Raw genomic sequence first — 23201 nt, forward strand, 5'->3', positions numbered from 1 at the left:
CCTTGGCCAGGAAGCTTCCCAAACTTCACATCAAGAATCTTTGCTTAGCACTGTAATATTTACTATAGTGGACTTAAATCATATATTATACTGACTCTCCTGTAAGTGTTTGAAACTGGATTTCTTACCATTGTTCTTCACTAGATCACAAACACGTACAAAAAAAGCTAGATAAAAACTGAAACAGCAAAATGTATATAAAACACTAAATATGTGGCACTGCGAAAAACCTTTGGTCATGACTGCATAAAAATAAACTTTAATACTCTAATGTGTTTCTGCTTGTGGCCTTCATTGGGGCCATCATAAATATAACAAACATCATATACATCTAACCAGAAGCATACTTACCTTATTACCCTTTGAAATGTTGCCTGTAATGTGTTTTATGATGACCCTGATGAAGTCCACAACCTCAACATTTGTAGTAAAGCTGTTTATTATGCAACAGGTGCTTCAGAGCTGCTGTCAACAGCGCTTGGCAGAAAGTGATCATCTGCTCAGTTTCAGGAATGATTTTGACTCCTAAAGAATCGTGGCTAAAAGATGAGCCTGGCATCAAATGTAGATAAAAAAAGAGACCTTTGCTCTGACTTCAGGGAGCAGCCACTGATCACACATGCTGACGTGAGTCTTGAAAGTTTACCCAGAATGCACTTTTAAAGTTTTATTCAGTGAATTATCATTAAACAGATCAAACATCCATGGTTTCAAATTTTGTTCCTGTTGCTCTGAATCTAGATAATAACAATAAATTGGTGCAGTTTATTCAAGTAATGATTTATCTCATGATACTGAAGCTCAAATGATTCAAGTTTTTAACAGAGCTTAAATGAGTTTTTCAGCACTTGAAATTTCATTTGGATATTCGCCATACTTACAAAAGTATCATCAAGTCTAAACCCAATCCTATGAACTCAGTCACTGATCAAATAGTGTGATGTATATTGTGGTTGAACTCATGACAGGCACATGATCAGGTATGTAGTAGTTAATGTGCTAACAAGTTACCTCATATTCCTGAGACTGTGAGGCAGTTTTGCTGACCTGGTGATTAAACCCTGAAATTTTTTAAATGAGATGCTTTCCTTTCCTCTTAGCAGGACATTTGAGTCCCGTCCACCTTGCTTGTAATTTTACAGTCCTGCTTTCACTTCCACATCTCCCACAGATACATTCATTAGATAAGACGAGAGTGATCCACACTTTATTAAATCAGCAAGAGGTTTTAGAAAAGCTGTTACTCTGAAATAGGAAGTGTACTCTGTAATCCGAGGCCTCACATCCTCATTGAACTTTCTCCTTCTGAAAGCTTTTGAGAAATCTTGCATTTTCTGATGTTTGAAACCTGAAACTGGGGCTGATGTTTCATGAATAAAATCTCAATAATAATAATGATAATAATGATAAAGCAATAATAATATTGTAAAAAGTTATTATCAACAGAACACTGAGATGTAAAAATTATAAATCCCAGAGTAATTTTCTTGTTTATATGCTACTGCTGCTACTTTCATGAAATTAATAAAATTCAAAGTTGCTTTTGGGGCGACCACAGGTTATCTGCCTCCATCTTGGCCTATCCCTATCATTTTTCTCCATCACCTCTTCATGTACTTCATTCTGCCTGGCAGCTCCATGTCTATCCACTGTTTCTTGTCTGCTGTTGCCCATCTCAACCTTGCATCTCTAAGGCATAAAACATTAAAATGCAAATCAAAAATAGAAAAATGCAACATGTAAACTTTATAGGGTGTGAAGAAACTGAGAAAACCTGAAATCAGATGCTATAGGTAAAAAGTGTAAAATTCCAAAATTTAGAAAGAAAATTTAGAATCAAAAGTGCTGTAAAATCTATCACATTATGTAGGTTTATTTACAATATCAGATTTCACACTTTTTAATAATCCACATAATGGTTTTTTTGTGTGAAAATCAAATAAAAGTGTCAGATTCATCTATATCTGTGATTATGGTGGGTTTCTGGTGAAAATGTGTTTCTTCTGATGTTTTATGGCATTACATAGACTTGGATTTTTAAGACATGTTGTGATGCAGCGATTTAACAAACAAAGGTGATTAAAAGCTTTTTACCAAATGACTGAATTTGGTATAAAAAAGCAGATATAGTATATAATGATTTCCTGAGCCCCCCTTGCCTTGTGCCACCTGATGTAAAACCCCTGGAAACGCCCCTGCCGTTGGATGATATTGGGGCCCTGTTTTGTGGGGCCCCTGTCCGTGTGATAAAGTAGTCCCGCGGGAATGTGGGGTTAACGTCTGTGTTCGGGGGTGGGGTTCTGTGGGGGTTCGAAGTCGGTTCTGAGGGACGTTTCCGTGTTGTGAGCGTACCAGCGGCTGTGAGGCGGAACAACAATAGAAAGCCGGGCAGCGAGGTGGCGGTGGAGGCGGAGGCTGGAGAAGGGGGGCAGCTTCCTCACAGCGGAAGGAGACGACGGAGCTCCTGCAGGACAATGTGAGACACCGAGAGTTTATCCGACGCAGTTAGCGAGCAGCCAGCCGGGATGGAAGCGGGCACGGTGTAATGCGAACCGGAGCCGAACATCGACCTGAATATTCTGGGAAATCCGCTTTTTTTTTAGCCAAGGAAGCGGCCGCAGCAATGGGAATACTCCGCTGACGAGCCGCCGCGGCTGGGCCGAGAATCGGGAGAAAGATGGGTGTCGCGCTGCGGAGTCTGTTGTTGTGTAGTTTTTGTTTTCTCATACGAGGTGAGTTTGTGTCCACACTGTGACTTTTACCCACACGTCCCCTCGCGTAAAAGACGCGAAAAAGTGCTGTTAGCAGCCCAGGGGAGCTTTTTCCCTTCTCTGTGGATGTTTGGAGCTCGGCCTCCGGGTCGGATTTCTCCCGAGTGGAGCGAGCTAGCTTAGCCTGCTGCTGCTGGAGGAGAAACCACAAACAGCCCTGTTAGCTGGAAAATACCCCACCAGAGACTACTCACAGCACCGCCAGCTTCCCTTCCAGCGCACCCCTTTGTCTCGGGAATATGTATTTGGCGCAGTTGGTCGCTCCTGGTTGTGTTTTGTAACTTAAAAACAGGCTGGATCGGGCTCAACAGCAGTTAGCATAACAAATGCTAGGGAGCGAGCTGGTTAGCATCAGGGAGCTAATAGCTAATAAACCATCTACATGGAAAAATAACTTTATTGATAACAATGAACAGAATAAAGAAAAGCAAGGCCAATAAATGTACAGTATTACACACAAAACAGCAGCTACACGGCTGGACACGTGTGAGAAATGAATGTATTTGTATAAATCTGACAGTAAAGAAACAATAAAACTGCAAAAAAAAGAAAAAAAACCCCTCTAAACTCGGATTACAATGAAAGCGAACTGCTAGCTGGATCTAAAGGATGTAAAGAATGAGTCCGAGGCGGATCTCTTTAGAAAAGTAAACCGAATAAAGTAAATTCATGAAGGTGTCATCGCCATTAAAAATGCTCCGTTAAATTTAGTTTAGTGTTTGCTACACAGCACGGGTGTGCAATAGAGCAGAAATACTATATCACAGCAACTGAACAGGGCTAACTTTATTTGTGTAGTACATCTCACACTTACGATATCATACAGATCATCATCTTGGTCTGAGGAGCTCCTGATAATATCCAGTAAACACTAGAGGATGAAAAATAAAACCCATAAAGCCATCTTATGTAAAGAAAGTTTATAGGTCAGTGAGAGACATTGATTTATCATATCACATATTCATTACACAGATTTCAGTGTCAAACTGCTATGTATTTAGTTATTTTCCCCATATTTTTGCTATCAAATTACACCAGAAATGGACAATCAGATAAATATTCAAAATGCTGTCTTTATCCTATATTTGGTAATTTCTTTTGTTGCAACAGTTTAAAAAACGGTGATGATAATAATGTCCTTAATGTATAATTTATTATATATTAAGGATAAAATGAGACCAAAGCACAAATGTAAGGTGTAAGTGTCTTTTAAATGAGCATTTCTGGATCTTCAGTACCAGAACAAATGCTTAACAGTTGGTTAAATTCAGATTGCAGCAAGAATTCAAAGTCCAACACTGAGTGGGATTAACAGATATAAGATTTGGAGCTGCATGTTTGTCAGTCTTTGTTGTGGAGACACTGGTGTTGTTATCACTTTGTGGGATGGTGATTGGGGCGTATTTGATTAGTTTTTATCTTGTTTCTTGTCTTCTATGACTTGTTTCTATAGACTCTGCATCTGGGATGAATGAACATTGATTCACTGTACATCAGGAATATAAAAGACAGAAAAAGTGGGAATTAAAATATATTTATTTGAAATAAACAAGTTGTACCAACGCAACGGAAAACACTCATTTAAACTCAGATTATTAATAAAGGCTATATATAAAAAATGTGATTAAAAGCAATTGATAATGAGCGAGGAATTATAGAAAAAAATTGCTAGAAAGACAATTTTCTGCGCAAGTTCTAGGCCAGCACTCACTATAAAGGACATGAATCTAATATTAATGTTTTTTTAATAACATCTTTAAAACATTATGAACAGAATAAAACTAAACTAAAGAACCTAAACTCGTTATAAAATGAGTTTAAGTTGAGGATTAAAAATATTAATGAAGCAATGACGTATGTAGATCACAGAGGCTTCAGAGTGTTCACATTGCTCTTTGCTGTGCTGCGGTTCAGCACTAGAGCCAAGTTTAAAAAAGCTGGGTTTAACTAATCCCACCACCTGCATTCTCGAGTTTCTTTTTCTGACTCACGACTTAAATGGGACGCGGTGGTAAGGCAGCCTGATGATTGGGTGGTTATTGATCAGATCATACACATACCGGAGTCATTATATATTCTGCCTGAAGTTTCTCCATCAATTCCCTTTTTGATTATTCATGAGTTTTGTTTAGGTTTCAGCTTCATTTAAACTTTATATTTAAATGTGAGTATGAATGAAAGAAAAACAGGGTAAGTAAAATTATTGCAGGTGACTCGTGCAAATCTCCACTATTGTGAAAATATGGCAGCACATATGGGTACAGATCCTGTAAATAAGTCCAGCTCTTTGCTGAGTTAGAAGAGTTAAAATGATCATACAGTAACTTTTCACGGTCAAACCCATGAACTGATCAGACGAGCGTCTGTTCACTGTGTGGATGATGACCTCACCAAGCGGCTGAGATGTCGTAGTTCAGGTTGTCTGTTTAACTTTTTCTGCCAAGGATAATTTAAGTGCAGTTTTTTGACACCTCACTGTAAACCAGACATTCCCAAACTTCAGACCGCCCAGTTTGAGTTTAAAAATCTTTGTGGTTCTCCCAAACCTTCAATCGCAGCTCAGATCATCACATGCACTGAAAATGAAGGATTTTGTTTGTTCTTTCATTGATTCATTTTGATCTTCTGATTATTTTTCAAAAAGTCTGCCAGATCAAACGTGTTGAGCTACACGCTCTTAACCTCTTGAGAATAAGAGACGGCAGAAAGTCACTTTACTTAACAAATTAAGTTCTTTCCAACTGATGTTGCGATATAAGATGGGTTCAGGCTCAAAAGCAACTCAGAAAAGTAAGTCTAATAGTATTAAACCCCATTCGCTCAGTTTCTTTTTTAGACGTAAACTTATCAGATTGAAATTTGAGGCTGACAGTTTTGTCTTTACCTCACGCGTGGTTGCTCACAGTCCGTGTACTACCTGCAGCTTTCAGCTGTGTCTGCAGTGTCTTGATTATTTTGGGCTCTGATGTTGGACATTTGTCTCTATTTGTAGAACGATCAGTCAGTCAGTGAAGACGCGCTCAGCAGATTAATGGAGGTAAACATCAGCTCTGTGTGCAGTCAGCGAGTCCCAAGAGTCGGATTTCCTCATGTTTCCTCCTGGCACGGTTCGGCTTGTAAGCAGCCTGGAGGGACCTGAAATTGAAGTTTTGATGTCTTGGTTCAGTAAATATTTGGAGAAGGAAACCCCCCTCCACCCCCACCCCCTTCGAGTGGAGTGAAAACAGGCCAGCAGGCAGCGGGTGCCGTGGGGCTCATGGTCGCCTCGATGTGTCAGATTGTGGGTTGGGCTCAGAGCCAGGATGCCGCTGAGAGTCTCTGGCTGCTCGTCAGCACGCCGTGTCATGCTTGGACTGCGCTGCTCGCTTTGAGAGCTCGTTCTGCTTCAGTCAGGTTGTTGAACAGAAAACATCAAGGCTAAAGGGGGAGGCATGGCTGCTGAGAAGATGGCGGGCCTCTTATTGGACCATATTTCCACAGCGTGGGTAACACTTTTTCTGCTGCTGGGACAGAGCTGGTTCTGCATTAGTGTTTGTTGGGAACCAGTCCGCATTTCAAGAGGTTCAAGAGATGACTATCACAGAGCAGTGCTGTCTCAGATGTCATGGTGGACACAATGTGTGGGCTGGGTCTGCAGTCACTGGTGACGTTCTTAAAGAAGATCCTCCATAGCCGTGTTCTGCTGGTGTTGCATTTTTTTTTTTTTTTGCACAAACACCAACCGTTTTTGGTGGAGACATGCAGACAGTCCCACGTTTGGCACTGGATCCGGATCTTTTCCCAGATGCAGATCTGTAGTGCTGCTGGAGCTGCTTAAGAGTCCAGAGTCCAGTCTACATTTTGACAGTTTAAAAAGGATTATATAACAATTCTAGATGAAGTTTGGATAATTTCCATGGAAAGCAAATCATAGTGGAGATGACTGATGTATTTCTCCTGAAATCACTGATTCTAGTTGCTCTAACCTCATGCTCAGGTAGCACCTGACGGTTGGCACTGGGATCAATCAGAACCAGTTCTAGATTAAGCACCAGCATTGTGTTAAAGGAAAAGAAGCATGATTCAATTCAATTTTCAATTCGATTTATTTTATTTATTTATATAGCGCCAAATCACAACAGTCGCCTCAATGCACGTTATATTGTAAAGTAGACCCTAAAATAATACATTCAGAGAAAAAAACCCAACAATTATGACCCCCTATGAGCAAGCACTTTGGCGCAGTGGGAAGGAAAAACTCCCTTTTAACCGGATGAATCCTCTGGCAGAACCAGGCTCATCTGCTGCGAACGGTTGTAGTGAGAGAAAGAAGACAGGATGACGGACATGCTGTGGAAGAAAGCCAGAGATTAATAACAAGTGTGATTCAGCAGAGAGGTCTATTAACACATGTTGAGTGAGAAAGGTGACTGAAAATGAAATACTCAATGCGTCATGGGAATCCCCCAGCAGCCTACACCTATTGCAGCATAACTAAGGGAGGATTCAGGGTCACCTGATCCAGCCCTAACTATATGCTTTAGCAAAAAGGCAAGTTTTAAGCCTAATCTTAAGAGCAGAGATAGTGTCTGTTTCCCAAATTCAAACTAGAAGCTGGTTTCACAGAAGAGGTGCCTGAAAACTGAAGGCTCTCTCTCCCATTCTACCTTTAAATATTCTAGGAATACAGCATGGCTGCTGCTTTCTGAAACATCTGTTGTTTACATCCAAACGGTGGAGGTTCAGGGCAGTTTCATGAGGCATTATGTTGTAAAACTATGTTTATGTCTTTGTTTTTTTGATATGTGCAATCCTAATGATATTTCCGTGTCTTCCAGGTGAGCCTCTATTACTATATGCGAATAGGCGAGATCTTCGGCTCGTGGATGCGGCACATGAGAAGGCTAACGCCACGGTGGTGGTTGGAGGGTTGGAGGACGCCGCAGCTGTGGACTATGTCTTCTCCAAGGGCCTCATCTACTGGAGTGATGTGAGCGAGGAGGCCATCAAACGCACCTTCTTCAACCAGTCGGGGGCTAGTGCATTGGAGACGGTGGTATCAGGTCTGGCCTCCCCAGATGGACTGGCGTGTGATTGGTTAGGGAGTAAACTTTACTGGACAGACTCAGAAACCAATCGGATTGAAGTGGCTGAGCTGGACGGATCGTTGAGGAAGGTTCTGTTCTGGCAGGAGCTGGACCAGCCGAGAGCCATCGCCCTGGATCCAGAACGAGGGTGAGTCTGATCATCTGGCTGGTTTCCGGCCTGCAGGAGAAGAATGTCAGGATGTAGCTGGTGGTTTGGTTCCGAGTTGATCCTTGATCCATTTGAAGGTTACTGAGAGGTTTGGCAGATGATGTTACACTACTCTGATCTGCTTCTTTCCAGCTCTGTTTTTGTTCTTGGAGCTTTGTATGATTCCTAGTTCAAACTAATAATAATTTCTTCTGTCTGAAAAAGGCATTTTTGGTTCTTCCCCTTTAGGCCAAAATGTTAGCAGCTGGTCTTTGGGGGGGGGGGGGGGTTGGGTCAACACTTGAGGATTTTTTTTGTTATCTCTCTTTTGTGGGAGGGGGTGATTCATTGTCCTCTTGGGGAGGACATGTTGATAGTAGAGATGGTATGATACCACTTTTTTATGACCGATAACGATATCATAAATTTGGATATCTGCCGATACCGATATGAATCCGATATAGTGTTTTTCTTAATGAATAAAACTTTGTTGTTTTGTTTAATATCGTGCTGCATTTTGTGCAAGTTCACACTCAAGTTTTAAAAAACAAAACACCAAAGCTATTGTGTTATACCTGTATGCAAAAAATACACTGCACCCAAAATATTTCATAGTTCAGCAGTACTGATCTATCTAATTTACTTAAACCTACACCATCATCCCTATTCTGGTAATTTAAAGAGTACTTAGCAGAAATATTAAACAACCTAACTAACGGGGTTGTAAACTGCCAGCAAAAAAAATAGGCAACCACCCCCCCCCCCACCCTCCGCCTTGTGATGCTTAATCGACGCAATCAACTTAAATTCAATGCATGTGTAAAAAAAAAAATGCACAGAAATCAATTATTTTTTATTTCACAATAAAGCTCAAGATCCTGTTGAGACTTTTCAAAATAAACTGAATCACGTGAAAGATGCACAGTGTTTACAGATGAGAAGCAAAAAAGAGCCGTCAGGTGCTAAAAAATAAACCTTAGACTCAAACGTTAAAACAGGCTTTTCCTCGCAGCACGCTGTGTAATAAATACACACAAAGAAAACGACGGCCGTTACAACTTATGTCTAAAAATGTATAGTTTCATGCATCAGTTAAAACACTCGACTCCAGGTACGCGACGCCCAGCTGGAAACACTTCACGCAATTTGAGCTGTCAGAGATTCACAGAATTTAGAGAAAATGTTACATTTTTGTGATTTATATCGTTATCGGACAATAGATGTCTTAATATCGGGATATGAGATTTTGGTCATATCGCACAGCCCTAGTAGAAAGTAATATTAAATAATTCTAATTTTTGTTTCTGTTGTTTAGCTGCTGGTTTCCTCTTTCTGGTGCAAAATGGGCCAAAAACTAACAAGGGAGACGGGAGTCGCAACAGAAAAGCCGATCAGCCAATCATTGATCAGTTTCATGATTGAAGTAGCAACAGGAGAGGGGGAGAGAAGAGGCAGTCGCTCCATATATTGGTTGTTAAGCTTAACGTGGGAATGCTTTACAAACATTCTGAGATGTTTGTAAAGCACACTTGCTTTACTTCTCTCTGGGATAACTTTCTCGGAGATGAAATGCTGGTTTGGTAGTGAGGCTCCAAATGCTCAACCAGACCGGCGACAGGTCTCGCACGCCACAGCCGCTCTATCACTTGACGCATACTGCTCGGACTTGCTAAGGTTATGAGCTGAGTTATGCCATGTCGCAAGTTTTGTGAGGCGCTTTCATGATATTTAATGGATTGGATTAAATTTTTTATTTCTCTCCGATATCCGATCCAGTAATTTAGGTCAGTATCGGACCGATACCGATATGTAATATCGGATCGTTCCATCCCTAGTTGATAGTCCAATAATCTCACACTTGACATTAGAATTCCACCTTTAATGGACAGCTTCCTTTTACAACAACCGAAAAGCCCACACACAAAACTTCTGCCCCCTTTTCCCAAATGTGTGCAGCCATGCCTCCCCCAGGACACTTGCGCAGTAAGTTACATACATCCTAACAGAATGATGCATCGTAGTGATGCTCTTAGTTGTTAGTGTGTTACTAATTACTTATTGTTCTTTTCTTATTGTATTTAAGACAATGTGACTAAGACAATAAATTAAGAGGCGTCCCCACTACAGTCTAAAGGTAAGGGAACAACATGCAGGGAGTGGCAGTGCTAGCTGGTTGGTAGCTGAGCTTTGAAAATAAGAACAAGAAGATTGTCCAGTAATATTTTCATTGCTTTGTCTCAGATGGATTAAAAAATACAAATAAAATGCAGGATATCTGGTGGGACATGCTTATCTAGGGCTGGGCGATATAGACCAAAATTCACATCTCGATATTTTTTAGCTGGATGGTGATATATAATTAGGGCTGCCACAAGCGATTATTTTGATAGTCGACTAGTCACCGGTTATTTTTGCGATTAGTCGACTAATCAGATCATGCATCTATTGGATGTAAAAAGTACAGCTTATTGCATCAGCATGCATCTGCGCTTATATAACTATCATTAGCTTACAGCTTGAAGTGTTTAAGGTATGTGCTAACTAAAAATAAAGAGCAGATGATAGTTTATTAAACTTTTAATGAAATTTGCAGATTGTCTCAGTGGAGTTTAATGAACTCAGCCGTCTGCTCCTTGCTATCTAAAATATAACAGGACACTGGAGTAAATTGTCGACCATCTCACACTTCGGTTTAATCAGTTTTCTGTTTGACGTTTATTCAGCTATGTGAAAACTGTAACTTTAATCTCAGCCAAACGGATTTACTCAGGAACAAATAAAACTTTGAAAAAAGCCAAACAATAACAGTTTTAAGTTATCTAAGTGCCTCATATATCATGTTTAACCTGAGTAGCAAAAGACCGTGGGGGGTTTGAAAACGATTTGTCGGGAGTCCGCTGTTCTCGCCGGCTCTAGTGAGCCTTGAACCCGGCTAGCTATCGGGCTGGTGGGTAACAGATGTCTCCGAAAACATCGCAGCACTTTTACAAATATGTGATATCTTGATAAACTGAGCAGATATTTGAAGTTTACACAGCTACATTATTGCCTGAAAATATGGTAAAAGTTTATTTTGTTACCCAGAAAGAGTAATATTAAAACTAAGTAGCTGCCGCTATTGTTGGAAACTGAAATTGGCTGAGCCGTGCTATGAATTCTGGGATAAGTTGGGCCACAAAGGATTCACCCGACCCATCCTTCATATCTGGGGGAAAGTAGGACGCATTTGTCGGCTGCATTTGCAGAAGTCTTCGAATTTGGAAAGCCTTCGTTGCGTCGCTGTAACGTAATTGAGCTTCAAATGCATCCTCCGCTGGCATCCTTGTACATGCAGTGCTGCCATCTTCTGTTTCAGACTGTTATTACACTGTTAAATCCTACTACTTATTCCTCCATCTTTCATGATCTTACAAGGCTTTAAACGGCGCGTCAACTATTAAATTTGTCGTTGACGATTTTGATAGTCGATCTAATCGTGGCAGCCCTATATGTAATATGTATTAAGGTTGTGTGGTATGTAAAAATTTTACAACCAACAATCGTCAGTCCAGTAACTAACGATATGCGATATAATCGCGAATGCGCAAGCTTTTTGATGGGCGGAGCAATGTAATAATGCACGGACTGATTTGTGCATTTAGAGTAGAGATGGCACGATACCACTTTTTTATGTCCGATACCGATATCATAAATTTGGATATCTGCCGATACCGATATGAATCCGATATAGTGTTTTTTAATCAACAAAACTTGTTTTTTTTTAATATCTTGCTGCATTTTGTATAAGTTCATACTCAAGTTTAAAACAACAACTACACTAAAGCTATTCTGTTATACCTGTATGCAAAAAAAAAAAAGTTTCATAGTTCAGCAATACTGATCAATCTAATAAACTTAAACCTACACCATCCTCCCTATTCTGGTATTTTAAAGAGTACTTAGCATAAATATTAAGCAACCTAACTAACAGGGTTCCAACTCCCAGCAACAAAAATAAATAAATAAGAAATGGGGAACCACCCCTCACGCTCCACCTCATGATGTTTAATCGACGTAATCAACCTTAATTTGATGCAGTGTGAAAAAAAATGCACAGAAATCAATTATTTTTCAAGAAATATTAAATAGATTCAACATCTTTCTTCAACAAAATTGCAGACTGCACAGATGGTACCTTCCCAAAGGAAAAAGTACTATAGCTTACTAGGGTATATATATTAGACTTAATAGTTACTATATACAGTAATTGACTTCTATTCATTTTACATCAAATTAAAACTTTGGGTGTCAGATAATTATTTATTAAAAGGTAGACATTTTAAATGAGAATAAGAAAGAAAAGTATGTCTTTGTGCCCCCTTTTCCCTGTTAATGCCCTATCGGCCCCCCTGGCTAAACTTTGCTAGATCCGCCCCTGCACAGTTACCAGCGTCAGCTACGTAGAAAAAGATCCTGGTGTAGAAAGTAATATTAAATAAATTCTAACAACAGCTTATCAAGCTTAAACGTGCTGCTGTTGTTCAGCCGCTGGTTTCCTCTTTCTGGTGCAAAGTGGGCCAAAAACAAACAAAAGAGACTGACTCGCGACAGAAAAGCCGATCAGCTGATCATTAAGCAGTTTCATGATTGAAGTAGCAGCAGGAGACGCAGTCGCTTGTTAAGCTTAACGCAGGAATGCTTTACATTCAGAGATGGACTTACACACTTGCTTTACTTCTCTCGGGATAACTTTGTCGGAGATGAAATGCCGGGTTGCTAGCGAAGCTCCAAATGCTATCCAGACCACCGACAGGTCCTACATGCCACAGCCGCTCTATCACGTGATGCATACTGCTCCGATGTGCTAACGTTCTGAGGTGAGTTACGGCGTGTTGCAAGTTTTGTGAGGTGCTTTCGTGATATTTAATGGATCGGATTACATTTTTTATTTTTCTCCGATATCCGATCCAGTAATTTAGGTCAGTATCGGACCGATACGTAATATCGGATCGGTCCATCTCTAATTTAGAGCACAGAAGAAGTCCAAACATGGATGAACTAATTGCCAAATTGCACACTGGAGGAGAAGGCGCAGATAGAAATGGACTATTACCTCAGTGTGGAGGCTGTAGACGGAGAAGATGATCCACTGGCTTGGTGGAAAATGCATGAAAAACGTTTCACATTGATGTCACACATATAGCTGTGTATACCAGCCACAAGCACACTTTAGAACGCGTTTTCAGGACCGCTGGTAATATTGTTAAACAAATTGCTAAAACCTGATAAAGTAAATGTGCTTCTCCCTGTCAAATACATTTTGGTGTATTTATTTGAGATGCACCAAATAGCAGAAAAGACTTCACTTTACACCAGAGATTTTTTTTTTTTTTTTTCCATGTTCCCTGGAAGAGACGTTTTGATTTTTGACTTATGTGTTGTTAGGTCGAGGTCGACAGAAAAACACTGGACCGGCCTGTTAACACGGCTTCAGTTGTCCCGTGCTATAATACGGTTCACCTTTTGCGGCCTCGCTGTTTCACAGATTTTTTTCATGTTCTTTTGCATGTTTTTTTTTTTTTTTCTTACAGCACATTGTGTTCTGCGTCCTGATTGGCTGTAGACCAGCGGTCCCCAACCTTTTTTGCGCCACGGACCGGTTTATGCCCGACAATATTTTCATGGACCGGCCTTCAAGGTGTTGCGGATAAATACAATAAAATAAAACTAGTACCGGTACCGAAAAAAAAAAGAAAATTTATTCATAACACACATGAAAAGACCAAGGAAAACCGAGTAAACGATAACAAAATAACGCTGAAAACCGATAAAAACCCTGAAAACCATACATTTCATACCTGAGCCTCAACTCTCGCGGCCCGGTACCAAACGACTTACGAACCGGGGGTTGGGGACCACTGCTGTAGAAAGTTGGCTACTTCTTGGATTTCACCTATCGCGGGTTATTTTTAGAATGTAACTCCTGCTATAAACGAAGGACCACTGTATAGTGGAAAAAAATATGCCAGTTGCTCTTTTTTTCCCTCCTCACCATTGTGGTTTTTTATTTAATTAAAATGTTTCGTTCTCTTTTTTTTTTTTTTTTTTTTTTTTTTTTTTTAACATAGTCAAAACTGTGATCGACCATAGGCTGAGGCTATCGTCAGCCTATCGTCAATAGTTGCCCAACCTTATTATGTATCTCGATATATGTATATATATATTTTTTACCCCATATGTAAGGGTTAAAAAGACAGTTCTTAGTCAAACCCAGGGCTCTAGACTAACTATTGCCATGGTTGCGCTGGTGCGCCTAACTTTTTTTTTCTTTTCTTATGTGCACCAGCACAAGAGTTAGGCGCACCCAAATTTTTCAGCTGCATCGCTTAACATTGCACTTTCACATGTTCACTTTTTTTTTTTTTTTTTTTTTTTTAATTGCTGTCCATACAGACAAGATTGATTTGTAAATGATTAACTAAGAATCTTGTCAAAACAAATTTCTTTATTTGGAGCGCAGTTCTACAGGAAAGATAAGCTATTGAAAAAGTGCTTGTGCTTAAAGTGCTTTGGCAATGTTAAACTTAATGAACTGCTTGCTGCTGCCTGCCCCTGAAAGGCAGTGGAGAGAGGGGGACAGTTGGGCAGTGCATTTATCGTGACATATAATGTGTTTCCTGGATACACTGTGTTTTTTAAGTATTTCAATTCAAAGTCACAAATGCAGTATTGCTGGCCATGGTCTTTCCACACTCACGATAGTAAATGCAGTGCATCATATTCTCAGCTTTACTCTATCTTAGCCAGGGAAACTGCTCAAGCCACTGTCTTTGAAATGTATACACTTTCCCCCTTTTACTTTCAGTGCGCTCTGGCTCGGAGTCGATCGTTTGTGGCTCATTATCTGATGCCGTCTCCGGACCAGTGTTAGACATAACCTGAGAGGTTTATGGCTCCGTGTCAGAGGACTGGCTATGAATTTCAGATGGATCAGGCTTTACTTCACAAAAAAGTTATCAATCTTTCTTTTCATCTTTTCTTATTACCCACAGCTACATCCACTTCTCTCGGGCCTAGGCTACTCACTAGGGCTGGGTATCGTCACTGATTTCTATAATCCATTCGATTCTGATTCACAAGATCCCAATTCGATTCGGTCCCCGATTCGATTCCCTGTTCAATTCGATTCAGTTTTGAGTCACAAATATTATAATTCTGATCACTGATCAGTACTGACACTTGTGAGACTTCATCAGAAGTGTAAGCATCACAGCAGATGCCTCTTTGTCAAAGTAACTGAGGATAAAACACAGATAAACATGAAGGAGATTTTCCTAGCATGGCTTTTATAGCAGGTAACTGTCTTGAAAGTGCAGTAGAACAAAAACGGAAGAAAAGCATGAACTTTGAACATTACCTGATTTTGCTGAAGTAAACCAAAGCAAAGTTACATAGGCTTTATTAGAGACACAGCTGAGAGTTTTGCAATTTAGCTTCATTTTAAAAAGTTTACATTTCTTCTGCATTGAACAGCAGAATTGAGGCTTTCTTGTCAGAGGTCATTTTTGGGAAGGAAAAAAACCCAGCAGTAAACGTTAGACTAGTGGGTAATAAGCGAACAAATAATGCAGAAAACGGAGATTTGAGATGGGAAACTGTTCTTGAAGTGAGAGAGAGAGAGAGCTGTGCAGGAAGTGTGAGCTTTATCATGGTGGAAGCAAAACGGCAAAAGTAAGAGGGAATTGATGACGATGTTTATCAAATGTGAAGTGTAGTTTGGATCTTTTGTTGCTGGTTCAGTGAATTTTTGCTGGAGAGTGACAAAACCTGCAGCACCTAGTCACCTCTGTCTATCCCCCTGCACTGGCTGACAGGATATGTGGACCACGGCCAATCAGAGAGGTCTCCCCTGACTATCTCTGATTGGTTTAGACCACAATATGTGCATAATCTGTGGCTGTTGTTGAACACACACGGAGACAGAATTTTTTATTTATTTATTTATTTATTTTTACTCGAATGCCTGGTCGCAACTAGGATTTTTATTATTATTATTATTTTTTTTTTAGTCGCACCATTGAGAAATTAGGTCCCATGTGTGATCAAACCAAATTGGTTGCACTCTAGAGCCCTGAGAGCTACGTGTCCCAGATATCACAAAGGGACTTTTATTAACATACAGCTGTAGATGTATATCATCTAGTACTTTGTGCAAAAAATGGGATGGCGACCTTATCTTTAGCGATATGATAGGCCCCTGCTTTAGTCATCCTACTTCTTACTTTTTCTCTCGTATGGCACAGCACGAGTATATGAGTTTTGCAAGATGGTTTGTTTCCAGGCAAGAGGCTGGGAAGACTTTGCGCTCTGGTATACAGCACGCAGTTTCACACACTCTTCATACTGCACTTTTAGACATTGTTGTAAATGGTGGGAAAGATTAGTAGTGTGCAAACCTTTTGTCGGGACACTTTTTCTTCTTTTTCTTTTTAAGGATCATTTAAAAACTGGTGGATGTGAGTTTTTTTTCCTGTGTATTTCTATTTTTGGCACCCACTAAAGAGCAAAAGGAAAATGAAAAATACTAATAATCTGCTGATTTGTTAATTGTATAGTTATTTGCTTAAATGTAATCGACATTTTGTTTATCAGGTAGTCAGTCGTGGCAGGAAGAATCAGATTTCTGTTAAATATGTTAAGCATCAGAGCCCCATTTGAGCCAGGAAGGACTCTGCTACTCCCAGGGTGTGAAATAATGTAGTTTTCTGAAAGTTTCATTTACCCACACAGTGTCCTGCGTTGGCGTCGGTGAGACGGGGCTGTTGCCCTTGGACCGTCTCATTTTGCAATGTACAAGATTACAACTGTGGCCTAAACCCAAACCACAAGCCTTTCCTAAACCTAACCAGCAACTGAAAGTGGAAGTACAAAAAGATGAAGTGTAAAACACAAAGGTCCAAACGGGACACAGACTGTGGTCTTCAGGGTGATGTGCCTGTGAGTTTACTGCAGAATTTAATAAAAATAGAAAATAATAAAAATTATTTAACAAAAGCTTGTTTGGAAATAATTCCCACTTTAGTCTAAAACAGACGACAATTAGCAGTTTCTTGCTTGAAAGGTGATTTTTATTGATTTAAATTGTTAAAATGGGTTTTACGGCTCTTTCAAACTCTCCTGTGTTCCTGAAGTTTGATGTTTCTGCCTGAGCATCTTCCACCTGCTGATCCTAATTCATCGCCAAAGCTCGCGGCCTCGACACTGTCATGGCCAGCACTCACTCCTCTTCCTGTCCTTCATCATCTCTTTCCCTCTCCCAGTGCTGCCAGCGTCTTCCTCTTGGGAGAGGTTGGATTACGATGTAAATCCATTAGGGTGCAGATAAAAGAGGCCTGTAATGTATTCATTAGTTTTATTTAAATCCGGGCCCGTCGCGCTGCCTCTCACCGTCTTCCCTTCTCTTCTCTCTTGGGTTTCTATTCATGGAAACTCTTCCCGCTCGCTGTTTGATCCACCGCTGTGTTGGAGATAAAAGTCTCGCCGAGCCGCTGGCACATGCAGGAGGCTGATCCCTCTCTGATACTTCACTCTGAGCTCCACTCTTGTTTTTGTCTGGTTTGTTTTTGAGTTGTTTGTCTGATGAAACCGGGTTATTGGAGTACTCTGCCAACAACTGTTCACTTTGCCTTTGGCTCCGAAGCCTCACCTGGATATTAACAGAAAACTACGAGTGTTCATCTGTTTATTTTCAGCGGTGTCAGAGCATTTCAAGATTCTTCAGAGCAGAGTTTACACTGTGTACCTGAGCTTCAGAGTAATGTTAGGGAAGATGACCTGGATATGATGAAGCTAACAGTGTCAGAAACATGCTGTGCCACCCAGTTACAGCTAACCGGCCGTTACTGTAACGACCCACGTGCTGACTGTTAGTTCTGACCATGAGTGAAGTTTGTTGTGCTCAGAGCTCTTCACTCGCTAATGTTTAGAGACCTACGTTTCTGAGGTTAGCTAGTGTTGCTCACTGATGATGCTAGCAGTAGAGGAGAGGCATCCTTTGGATTTTAAATTCATCCAGAGTCTTTCACATAAAAGTCTGCAGGCTGTTTGAGGCCTCCAGAGAGTCAAGGAACATCTCAGTTTTTAAGTTATGCTACAGTCTGTTCAAACATTGAATATCAAAAGCATTTAATCTGGGAAAAGGTTACCCAGCATGTTTAAAACCCAGAGTAATTTATAAAAGACTATTGCAGAATCCAGTGAACAGGACAGGTGATTATTTAAAAGTCTGTACACCTCGTTCACAGATGGTAATCGGCTGGTTTTGTGACTAAAGCTGAATATTTTCCTTCATCCTCTTTCTGCTGCTGTGAACACAGACAGCCACATGTTGAGAAAACTGATCATGTCAAGATTTGATAACCAATGCCAGGTTAAAAACAGGTAAATGACAGCACACACCGACTGAATCTTTGAGCCAAGCTAGTGTATGCAGATGTTCTATTTTTGTCCACATCTTGTGAACATAAAAAATATGGCCAAGTGCAGACAAACAAACATTTAATCAGAGGAAGTGAGGATCAACTGAAGCTCGTTTTTTCAGCTTTACTGTCTTGTGTTTTGAGAGAAAGCGGCAGAATTTGGTCCAGACAGAGGCTGAAACATGGAGGAAACGTGTTTTAAATGTTAAACATGGATGTGATCTGATTGATGACGCTCCCAACATGAGTGAGGAACACTTGGCAGGATGAAGAGCAGTGTTGAACAAAGCTGTGATTACGCTCCAGTAAAACAACGACAGCAGCTTCTGATTTAATCAGCCGCAGTCCCCACTGTGCGTCTCATTAGCTCGGCAGCAGCGCGCTCTGGGGCTCCTTCTCCAATGCAGTCGTCCCTGTTTTCTCTTGTTTTGTTTGGTTGCGTGCGTTTCACAAAGGCCCATTGTTGCCGCAGCAGCTGTTTTGTTTTTCCAGCGGTTACTAAGCCAGACGAAGGTACTGCAGCAGCAACACGCCAGCTCCACTCAGTCATGGATGAGGGGAGAAAATGTTGTTTCTGCAGAGAGGAGGTAGACCCCTCAGCCGTGAGCTTGTGGACAGATAAACTCCCTCCACATGTGATGGGCTGATGACTGCATTATAAAAATGATTATAGTAATTCTGAAGATTTAAAGAATATGAAGTGTTCCAGGATCTTTTAATTTTCCAACGTCTTTTAAGCAACCTCTATGATTTTTTTTTTTTTTTTTTTTTTTTTTTTTCCCCCTAAAGCACCCCAAATTGCCAGAACTTTCATTTCCTGGGACCGCAGTTTAGGAATGTTCCAGCAAACCTTCAGCTCTTTGTTATCGGTATTTCTGCCTCAGTCTGAAGGTATGCAAAGATGCATTAAAACCTGTTGTCGAGTTATCTTGTGCCAAAATACGAACTGACACATTAAAATCTAGCTGGACTTGCACATCTTTTAGTTTTTGGCTAAGGACAGAATAAAGTCTGGGAAACCTTCTTTAAACTTCCTAACATGATGACGTCTCAAGCAGCTTGAAGTTTGGGAAGTTTCCAAGGAACTAAAAGTTGGATGTGTTAAGGATGAGGGCTGCACTAAAGTTCAGTGGACCATTTTAGGTTCTAGTTGGACTTGTTTTATCCCCAATTTTGTGACAGTACCAGTTCATGACAACACCAACAAAATATTAAGGTAGAAGCTTTTAAACTTCAGCTGGAATTGTTCATTGGCCCATATTTAAGTTTCCCCTGAGGCAGTTTTAGTTTGTGGTCCAAAGCAATACTTAAACTTGAACTAGATTTTGGTGTCAAGTATAAAAAAAAAAAAGAATAAAGTTCCAGAAACCTGCTTGGGTTTAAACATGTCCTCCAGCACAGTGACCTTTGTTTCTAAAGCAGGAAAAAGTCAGATCTTGTACTTCCATAGACTAAAGATGGAAAGTTTCCAAGGAACCAAAAGGCTCTTTGAGATACTTATTTATCTGTGATTCTATCTCAGTTTAAAGCCTAGAAGACATTAGTTAGCTGATGCCTTAGAAAGCTGTTTCTGTATGTTAATGTCATGAGGCAAATGCTAAATGATGTTGTACACACTGTAATTTTGAAGTGGATGGTGTTGGATTGTAGCTGGACTTGTTTGTTGTTTCATCTGTAATTTTCCTGAGAAGCACTTTAAAACTGGTGCCTAACCTTGAACTAGTTTTTGGTAACGAAAAGGAAGTGAATCAAGTTGTATAACCTTTTTCTCTATTGACTATGTGCACGTTAGCATATGCTACTTCCGGTGCGGAACCTCCTGTGGGGAGCTTTGTTTCCGGTGTCCTATTCGCGCCTGGTTTACGGTCCAAAACAAGTTGAGCAAATGAATCAAGCAGCGATTTACATTTCTCTAGATGTCTTGGGCATTTACCCAATATATCTGTAAATGATGTTCATCGACTTGTCGATATTTTTGCCCCGCGCCTCAGAGCAAAAGAGAAAAGGGATTCAAATGTTATATTTCTCAGCTGTCCCTCGTTTATCGCGGGTGTTATGTTCTAAAAATAACCAGCGATAGGTGAAATCAAGTAGCCAAATTTATTTTTTGACGGTGCAAAACGTTTGGTGGACATACAGTACTGCACTTCAGAGTCACACTGCTAGCGATCGATGCAGCGATTCTGTACTGTACAGGAGAGACGTCACGGAGGAGATCGTCTGCAGCGATCAGGACACAATGTGACGTAAAAAAACGTGCAAACTTGCACTAAAAAAATCTGTGAAACAGCGAGGTGAAAGGTGAACCGCGTTATAGCGAGGGACCACTGTAATTTTGAAGGTAAGTCACAACATACCCTTCGTAAATACTAATGTATAGAAACCGTTACCAGCAATCATTCATTTTTTGTGAGGCTTTTTTCACGGTTTGTTAACATGCTGTGTAGGTGTGTACTTGACTAGCTGATATCGACATAACTGGGGAAAGATCTGGTTTGACTATTCTTCACCTGTAGTTTGAATGCTGAACATTTGCCTGTTTAAATCATAAGACCAGTCACTATACAGAGATGTGCTTCTGAATGTGGACGATGTGTCTTCTGCTGCAGTGATGCAGTTCTGCTTGTGTTGAGTGATGTAAACAACTGATCGATCTAAACGCTTTAAACGTCAAAGTTGATCATTAGATTTTTTTATGACACAACAGCGGTGAGTGTTCCCACCTTCTGCTCTTTGTAACTTAACGCAATCTTTCCGTTTTCGAGTTTTGGACATGATTTTGGAGTATATCTTCGCAGTAGCGATTGACCGCAAAGTAAAGCTACCGGAAATGCACAACCCCACATCCGGTCTCAAACCAGGAAGTTAGCATTGTCTCGTGCACATAGTCAATTCATAGTTCCTCCATCAGATGATCTGTATTTCTAAGAAATGCAGAACTTTGACTTCCAGAGAATAAATGTGAACTTTCCAAGGAACTCTTATTCTCTTATTATATATCTCTCTCTTATAACTCTTCTTTCAGTTTTGTGCTTTTACACCCCAGTCTGAAGCCCCTCAAAGAGGATTTGAAACCATCATCTCATCTTTAAACAAGTCAGACAGGCGACAGGCGGGTCCTTTTGTTTTTTGAAAAAAAAAAAGAAAAAAAGTTCGCATCGAAGAAAAGGGCGCAAGACGTCTGGGCTCCAGCTTTGGTGATATTCTTGAAACGCTTTACCTGGCAATGTTATTCTACCTGCATCCGTCTTTTATTTACAGTTTTTGGGCATTAAAGATTGACTTCCTTACAGTCTGAAGATGTTGCAGTTGTCTTTGCTACTCTGTAATGCTAAAAACTGTACCCTGCAGGAATTCAGTTCACAGCTGCTTGTAAGAAGCTTCAAAGAGGGACATTTTTAGTGTTTGTAATAAAGTTTCTCTGGTGAAGTGAAGTAGCGAGTGTTTCTGCAGTCGGGTTCATTGTGTTGCAGCAACACAGTCTTTGAGGAAAACTGGTTCTTCAAATCCACAGTGGAACGCAGAGCTGGACTCGGTTCAACCGGGATGATTAATGCATCAGGTACCAAACACAATGCAGCTCTTGTGGTGAGGGGATGTGTTGTGTGCTCGGCATTTCACTGCAGCTTTTCTCTCCCCTCTCTGCCTGGCCGGGGCCTCATTGTTCAGGGAGGGAAAAACACACCCTGAATGTTTCAGAGCTCTGAAGTCCTACCTGCTGCTTCTGCTGCTGCTGCTGCTCGTGCCGTCTCAGGACACAGCTCTTCATTTGAAGAGATACTGAAACCCTTCGGTGCCGGCCTGTCACAGCCAACGGCTCATCTGGCCGCTTTGCTTTGCTTTGTTCGCAGTGAAACCCAACCAGCTGCTGCGTTTAAAGGCTGCTGGGCAGGCTATCAGTTCAAGCTTTTGTCTTGTCTGAATGGGATTACGTGGAGAGGCCCAGCAGCTCCGTTTTTGGGTCAGTTTTTCATTCAGAAACATGAAGTTACAGGATGTGACGGTACTTGCCTTTTATGGCTCACCTGTGTGTCAGTTTACTCATCAGACTGACTCACAGTGAAAGTGTTATCCCAAATATCCAGTTAATTGATGGGAATTAATGTATAAGCCTTAAAGCTGAGGGTGAAAAATCAGCTAGGCTAGTGTGTGATCAGTGGGCTTCTTTTCATCTTTCAGTCAATTAAATCACATCAAAGTGTGAATATATGCACTGTAAGTACTGTACACTGTACTATACACAAGTCCATCACATAGAAATTGGTCAACAGGGTGTTGGAGGCAACCAGAGGTTCCAGGAATAAATATGAAGCCGCAAGAATAATCCCACTTTCCTTTCTTTCGGCTTTGTTCTAGCTTTTTCTTATCACAGCCCCTTTGCTATACGATCACTCACACCTACAATTTGTTTCCTGGAAAATTGAGCTTCTCACAAACTCAAAGTAACGTCTGAGTGAGCTTCCTCTGTGAAGACTTTCAGGATCCGGTTACAGTTTTCAAACTTCAGAGGTTGTGAGTTTTCCATCAGCCTCTTTGGATCTGCTGATGTTCGATTTCAGTTTGGCCCTGAGTCTAGGGATAAAGGGGTCTGTTCTGCTCTCCATCCCTGCCTGGGCTGTGGGGGGAGGTGGTTTGAGATTGAGGTGTGGGATCTGGGTAGAGGAAAAAGAGGCTGTCCAGCTGTGATGGTAATTAAGGCAAACAAAGAGGAGAATTAGCTGCACAGCAGGAAGCCCGCCTTCCTCATAACACCTCCACA

General features: G+C 40.7%; 1 protein-coding gene across 4 annotated transcripts in view; it reads left to right on the forward strand.

Annotated features, from left to right (window-relative positions):
* The first annotated feature begins 2235 nt into the window (after positions 1 to 2235).
* lrp6 (low density lipoprotein receptor-related protein 6) overlaps positions 2236 to 23201 on the forward strand; it is a 42698-nt gene continuing 21732 nt past the window's right edge. For all 4 annotated transcript variants that reach the window (XM_026146611.1, XM_026146613.1, XM_026146612.1 and 1 more), the window contains exons 1-2: positions 2236 to 2732; positions 7589 to 7985. In XM_026146611.1, coding sequence (XP_026002396.1) covers positions 2678 to 2732; positions 7589 to 7985 — 452 coding nt within the window. In that variant the 5' untranslated portion in view covers positions 2236 to 2677. The remainder of the gene's footprint in view (positions 2733 to 7588; positions 7986 to 23201) is intronic.

The sequence above is a fragment of the Astatotilapia calliptera genome, chromosome 17 (assembly GCF_900246225.1).
Source record: "Astatotilapia calliptera chromosome 17, fAstCal1.2, whole genome shotgun sequence".
NCBI classification, from domain to species: Eukaryota; Metazoa; Chordata; class Actinopteri; order Cichliformes; family Cichlidae; genus Astatotilapia; species Astatotilapia calliptera.